At 45.2% G+C, this 7,742-nt stretch overlaps 1 protein-coding gene across 1 annotated transcript in view; it reads left to right on the forward strand.

The window, feature by feature from the left end:
• LOC126236028 (uncharacterized) overlaps window positions 1-6,695 on the forward strand; it is a 29,527-nt gene extending 22,832 nt beyond the window's left edge. Inside the window, exon 8 of the mRNA XM_049945049.1 lies at window positions 6,344-6,695. Within this exon, the coding sequence (XP_049801006.1) occupies window positions 6,344-6,498 (155 nt within the window). The 3' untranslated portion in view covers window positions 6,499-6,695. The remainder of the gene's footprint in view (window positions 1-6,343) is intronic.
• Window positions 6,696-7,742: the final 1,047 nt, after the last annotated feature.

A 7,742-nucleotide genomic window follows, 5' to 3' on the forward strand; every position in this document is an offset into this window, starting at 1 on the left:
ACAAGTACTAATCTAATCTAATCTAAACTGCCATATGTCGTTCGGTTACAACGTCTGGATCCATTGCTTAGCAGCCAATCCACGAAATTCGGTCAGACGCGTTACTGATCACGCAACTTAGTGTTCACTGGTGACACTTGGCGTACGTACTTAGATATGAATGTGACCTGATTATCTCTTATGGTTGGATAATATACGAGTGAGTCAGCTTTCTAATTGTCAAAATTCTAGCTTAAATAGCTCTGAATATTTACGTTTGGCCGTCATTTACTTCTGCTGACGGGTTATGGCCTTTCATTCTTATCAGACAAACCACTCTCCAATATACATTCTGCAAAGACGGGTCCCGATGACACTATTTTTTATTTTATTCAAAGTTCCTGCTACAGTATTCAGTTCAGTTTACCGAGCGAGGTAGTGCAGAGGCTGAAATACCCGTCCAGCCATCCAGAAATATCTGTAGGCAAACGCCGCCACGGTTCCGTTTCCCTCCTCACCCTTCCCCAATCGAAGCATGTGCCATGTCACTAATGATCTTGTCATCACTGGACATTAAAATCCAATATTTCTGCTTCCTCTGATCTTACAGTTTGTTCTCAAAGAATGTTATAAACTGAAGCGCCAAAGAAACTGGTATAGGCATGCGTATTCAAATACAGAGATATGTAAACAGGCAAAATACGGCACTGCGATCAACAACGCCTGTATGAGACAAGTGTCTGGCGGAGTGGTTAGATCGGTTACTGCTGCTACAATGGTAGGTTATAAAGATGCATGTGAGTTTGAACATGGTGTTAATGTCAGGGAACGAGAGATGGGACACAAAACCCGGAAATTCAACTAAATATCTGCTGTTATCCCTGACATACTTTTCCATGCGCGTCTTCCGGACCAATTTACAAATTATGATGCGTAATTATATGGTATTCTGACGGCACTGGAGAGGGATGACAGACATCACCGTACAAGGTTTCTTGTCTTTTCCGACTCGCTTAGTGCACTGCAAGCACTTCACTAAATGTATCTGGCAGACCCATTGATTCAGCTCACCCATGACTCCTTACAGCGGCTCCAACATCGTGGCAAGGAGATGAGCTTCTTCTGGGTACTTGGCCACACCGGGATACAGAGAAGCGAGATGGTCGACAAAGCCGTCAAGGGAGCATGTCGGGATGGCGCTGTCCATCAGTGATCCATCCCATTACACGCCATCGTATCATTTTCTGACAGACACATCATACGTGAGTGGGAGACTGAATGGTTGCTGGTGACAGAAAACAAACAGCGGTCGCTCAAATCGACTACACAGGCATAGCGGACGTCATGTCAGCCTCGTCGCTGGAAAGAGGTTCTGCTTACCAGACTGCGCATCGGGCATAGCCCTTTAACACATGTCTTCCTCCTCCAGTGGGAGGATACACCACTCTGTAAAGCTTGTGTCGTCGCACTTTCAGCTCAGCATATTTTGGGAACGTGCAGCCTATATAATGATATTAGGGCAGCCCTCAGTCTCGATGGAGATATGGACACCATCCTTGCAGACACTGATTCCCGTGTTACGAGAGTGGCGACGTTTTGTGAACTGTCAGGCCTCATCCCTAAATTGGTGGGGAAGAGAGGCCGACTTTAATACATTATAAGCGCCACCCAACTCAAATCATCATCATAATCATCACCTGAATATCTGTAGGGAAACGCCACCATGGTTCCACTTCCCTCCTCACCCTTCGCCAATCGGAGGTTCTGCCGTATCACTAATCTTGTCGTCAGCGGGACGTTAAAATCCAATCTTCCTTCTTCGTGTGATCTTACCGTTTGTTCTCAATGATTGTTATGTGTTGCTTAATGTTGCCAAAAACAGTAAGTAATTGAAACTCTCACTGAAAAAAAAAAAAAGAAATTACTCTGTCAACGACATTCAGGGTCCATTCACATTAATGTTACCTCCACCAATTTTCGACGTCAGCGTGCAATAAAAGCTCAGACGTGGAAGTTGGTAGTACTAGCAGTGGAGGATACGTAAAGTGTGCTGGGGGCAAGCCGGAAAACGGTGCAGTCGTTATCGTAATGCGGGAATGGAGCGATTCATCTACGTCCAAAATACCATGATCATTAGATTCGGGGCAGGGGTGAAAGCATTTCCGGAACGGCTTTGTATGTAAACTGATCGCGTGCCGCCATGGTTAAAGCGTACCGTGTACGGCGATATGGCGCTACCAAGGACTGCCGCCGAGGTAACTGTGGAGCGCTCTGGACGGAGATGAACGACGGCTGGGCGGACGTGTACGGGCGAACACACGTGCCAGTATGGAGCAACAGACTGTCCAGCTGAACGAAGGGGCTGCGAACAGTGTCTCCTCAACGACCGGTCAGCCAGCGTTGCTGCCTGTGGCCCACTCTAGCAGGCGCCCGGTTCACGCTCCATGGCTCACTGCTGTCAATGGGCGACGAAGGCCCGAATTTGCACGCCAGTTCCACAGCTGGACGTCCACTGAGCGGCGACAGGAGGTCTTTTCAGATGAATCACATTTTTTGCTCCATCGGCTTGTACAGCCTGAAACAGCTGAAAGCAAACATCGAGCAACCAGGAGGGACCTTTATGGTCTGAGGAAGGTATAATTGGAACTGTCTGGATGATTTCGTTATCCTGAAAGGCACAGTGGACCACCACGAGTATGTACACTACTGGCCATTAAAATTGTTACACCACGAAGATGACGTGCTACAGACGCGAAATTTAACCGACAGGAAGAAGATACTGTGATATGCAAATGATTAGCTTCTCAGAGCATTCACACAAGGTTGGCGCCGGTGGCGACACCTACAACGTGCTGACATGAGGAAAGTTTCCAACCGATTTCTTATACACAAACAGCAGTTGACCGGCGTTGCCTGGTGAAACGTTGTTGTGATGTCTCGTGTAAGGAGGAGAAATGCGTACCATCAAGTTTCAGACTTTGATAAAGGTCGGATTGTATCCTATGACGATTGAGGTTTATCGTATCGCGACAATGCTGCTCGCGTTGGTCGAGATCCAATGACTGTTAGCAGAATATGGAATCGGTGGGTTCAGGAGGGTAATACGGAGCGCCGTGCTGGATCCCAACGGCCTCATATCACTATCAGTCGAGATGACAGGCATCTTATCCGCATGGCTGTAACGGTTCGTGCAGCCACGTCTCGATCCCTGAGTCAACAGGTAGGGACGTTTACAAGACAACAACCATCTGGACGAACAGTTCGACGACGTTTGCAGCAGCATGGACTATCAACTCGGAGACCATGGCTGCGATTACCCTTGACGCTTCATTACAGACAGGAGCGCTTGCGATGGTGTACTCGACGACGAACATGGGTGCAAGAATGGCAAAATGTCATTTTTTCGGATGAATCCAGGTTCTGTTTACAGCATCATGATGGTCGCATCCGTGTTTGGCGACATCGCGGTGAACGCACATTGGAAGCGTGTATTCGTCATCGCCATACTGGCGTATCACCCGGCGTGATGGTATGGGGTGTCACTGGTTACACGTCTCGGTCACCTCTTGTTCACATTGACGGCACTTTGAACAGTGGACGTTACATTTCAAATGTGTTACGACCCGTGGCTCTACCCTTCATTCGATCCCTGCGAAACCCTACATTTAAGCAGGATAATGCAAGTCCGCATGTTGCAGGTCCTGTACGGGCCTTTCTGGATACAGAAAATGTTCGACTGCTGCCCTGGCCAGCACATTCTCCAGATCTCTCACCAACTGAAAACGTCTGGTCAATGGTGGCCGAGCAACTGGCTCGTCACAATACGCCAAACACTACTATTGACGAACTGTGGTATCGTGTTGAAGCTGCGTGGGCAACTGTACTTGTACACGCCATCCGAGCTCTGTTTGACTCAAAGCCCAGGCGTATCAAGGCCGTTGTTACGGCCAGAGGTGGTTGTTCTGGGTACTGATTTCTCAGGATCTATGCAGCCAAAATGCGTGAAAATGTAATGACATGTCAGTTCTAGTATAATATATTTGTCCAATGAATACGCGTGTATCATTTGCGTTTCTTCTTGGTGTTGCATTGTTAATGGCCAGTAGTGTATCTATCTTTGGGGTAGTTGAGCGATGGCACGGTCACTTCTGCCAGCAGGATAATGCAACGTGTCGAGACTCCCACAGTGTAAGTCCGTGGCTCGAAGAGCATCAGGATGAGTTTACTCTACTCCTCTGGCCACCGTACTCCCCGGATTTAAACCCAATCGGGAATCTGTGGGACCACCACGATCGGGCTGTACAGGGAGCGATCCGCAATCGAGGAACCTAGCGCAGCTGCTCACGGCCCTGGAATCGACGTCGCTCCACAACTCCGTCGGTACCTTCCAGAACCTCACCGACTCTTAATGCTCGTCTATCAGAGGTCCACGGTGTAAAGGGCTTTTGGAAGGTGCTCACATTTACGTGATTGGGTAGCGTACTTCGATCTTAGTTGTAGAAGACGTGTTTGCAGCAAGTGTGAGAATATTTGTCTGTATTTGTAAAACTCAGAAAAACTTTCCTCTCCAGAAACCCTTTCCTCCACTGCACAAGTTTTCCGTACGTAATACTGCACCAAAACAGGATTAGAAACGTTGTTCTTGTTAGACGGATTTCATGTAAACGAAGAATAATTCGAGGTGGTACACTGGTTCCTTTAGAGGTCACAGTTCGTAGTAATTGACGAAACCTCATCGAGTAAAACAGAACTGATTCCTGACGTTCCCGAGGGTAATGTTACGGACCGTCTGCTGTCCCTCGTCTACATAAACGATTTGGGAGACAATCTGAGCAGCCGTCGTAGTTCGTTTGCAGATGATGCTGCCGTTTATCGTCTAGTAAAATCATGAGAAGATCAAACCAAATTACAAAACGATTCAGAAAAGATATTTGTATGGTGCGAATATTGGCAGTTGACCCTAAATAGCCGGCCGTTGTGGCCGAGCAGTTCTAGGCGCTTCAGTCCGGAACCGCGCTGCTGCTACGGTCGCAGTTCCGAATTCTGCCTCGGGCATGGATGTGTGTGATGTCCTTAGGTTAGTTAGGTTCAAGTAGTTCTAAGTCTAGGGGACTGATGACCTCAGATGTTAAGTCCCATAGTGCTCAGAGCCATTTAAACCATTTTTTTCACCCTAAATAATGAAAACAGTGACATTATCCACGTGAGTGCTAAAAGGAAACCGTTAATCATAGCTTACACGATAAATCATTCAAATTCTATGGCAGTAAATTCAACTACATATGTAGGAATCAAAATTACGATCAACTGAAATTGGAAAGAACACATACCAATGTTGTGGCGAAGCAAACCGAAGACTGCGTTTTATCAGGAGAACACTTAGAAAATGTAACAGATCTACTAAAGAGACTGCCTGCACTACGCTTGCCCGTCCTTTTCTGGAATGCTGATGCGCGGTCGGGGAGCCCTACCACATAGGTTTAACGGAGTGCATCGACAAAGTTCAAAGAAAGGCAGCACGTTTTATATTATCGTGATATAGGGGAGAGAATTTCACTGGCATGATAGAGGATTTGGGGTGGACGTCACTAAAACCAAGGCGTTTCTCGTTCCGGTGGTATTTTCTGACGAAATTTCAATCACCAACTTTCTCCTCCGAACGTGAACATATTCTGTTGACCCCGACCTTCATAGGGAGAAACGATCATCATAATAAAATAAGGGAAATCAGAGGTAGCGCGGAAAGATATAGGTGTTCGTTCTTTCTACGCGCTGTTCGAGGTTGGAATAATAGACAATTATTGTGAAGGTGGTTTGATGAACACTCTGCCAGGCACTTAAGTGTGATTTGCAGGGTATCTATGTAGGTGTAGATATAGATATGTTACGTTGAAAGCTGAACGCCCGTCGTACATTCTTTAAGTTAGTGACTATAGAAAAGTTGTCGTAGAAACAGAACCACATGATTTTATTTATTGTTTCCTCTTGGGATTTGCTCATACGTTTAAATTTTACTGCATTCAGCAAAAAAAGTCAGTTTTAGTTTTGCAGTAACTACACTTACATAAGCACTTGGTAACGTCGATTCATATAACAGCCATTAAATTCACTAGTATGCACACTAGATAACATGAAATCAATCGCACCGTCATCAGTAGTGTTAATTTACCAGCATTATGTGTTGGTATTAAGTATTATGTGTCCCTGACAACCATAGTGGTTGTATCTTTGTGTGTGTGTGTGTGTGTGTGTGTGTGTGTGTGTGTGTGTGTGTGTGTGTGAGTGCGTGCGCGCTGGTGGCAACACCAACTACAGATCTATAAATGGCGAGCAAGAATACATATATGGTTGCTCTCTCTTACAGTTACAGGCGACCAGTGCTCCTTCGGAGAGCACAGACTGAACATCGGCGACGAACTTGTGGTCGGCAGCAGCCACTGTGTCAGATGCAGGTGTGACGTGCCTCCATTCATAGCGTGCACGGAGACGTCTGAATGCGACGCACACCTCGATTCATAACTTGCACACAGAGTCCACATCTTGGATGAGACGAACATGATTTTAGGTCTTCAGACGTTTACATATCAGATTACGATTTACATGTCACATTTCATAGAAAAAATTTAAACAATGAAATGTAATTAACATGAAAATGAAAGTAAAGTAATAAATCACAGACCATGAACTAATTGCAGTGAAGGTCTATCTGAAGGAAATTAACCTCAGTACTACATTGGTATAGTTATATAATGCTATATAGGTGCATTACATTACCTACAGCTTGTAACACATCTTCTAAATGATTGTTAATATTGACTGCATATGTAAATAGGTAAATAAGGTGTGCGTGTCAAAGTAGACATCGTACAGCATATTGGCTGGCTGTGGTTATTCATGGTGGTGCTTACATGGGATGCCCACACTGATGTCTTGTCAGCAATCTTGAATGAGGCGACCGACATGTGCTTCCTCCAAAGCATGTATCAGCTGTACTGTCAGAACTTGAACAACCATGATTGGTGCTTATGAAGCTGGGTGTTTATCTGGTGGTATTGTGGACATGTGTGATGAAAAGAAAGAAAGGGTAGGGCTGCAACCCGGAGTTAGTACTTAATTTTCTGTATGTAACAATTTGTACGGATATAAAGAGGAACGCTCACATTTGCTGAAATGTTGTAAAGCAGGTCGCAGCCTTCAGTTCACTGACTGGGAGATTACAGTCCGTATACACGGGCGTCTTACAAATGTCAGGCATCTATTACCTTAGAATATTGCTCAAGTGCAACCCATGGCAGTGGAGACACTGAAGCGGTACAAAGAAGGGCAGCATGAACAGTCACAGGTTTATTTCACTCACGAGTAAGTGTCACGAAAATGTTCAAAAACCTTCGTTGGCATGGGCACCAATTATTCTCCGAAAATCTACTTACAAGATTTCAAGATCCACTGCTACGTGACGACTCTAGAAATATTCTTCTGATATTTCCTTTTGTAACTGTTATATTTGTTTAATTTTGAATACAGATATCCCATTCTACATTTTTGTTTTTGATTGTACACTAATGTGGCTGTTCTTATAACTGATCAATGCAGGTGGCATGCTTACAGTAACGATATCTGTTAGAAAGCGTCGCTAAATCCATCTCAATTTCTGTAACTGCATTCCAATAGTCATTCAGCAAAAATAATTTAAAAGAAACATAAAATTGTTTACTAAAGAAGTTATCTTGTGCGACTCTGTGTTTGCAGTGGAAGGAACAGCG

This window comes from Schistocerca nitens, chromosome 2, assembly GCF_023898315.1.
Source record: "Schistocerca nitens isolate TAMUIC-IGC-003100 chromosome 2, iqSchNite1.1, whole genome shotgun sequence".
Classification (NCBI taxonomy): Eukaryota; Metazoa; Arthropoda; class Insecta; order Orthoptera; family Acrididae; genus Schistocerca; species Schistocerca nitens.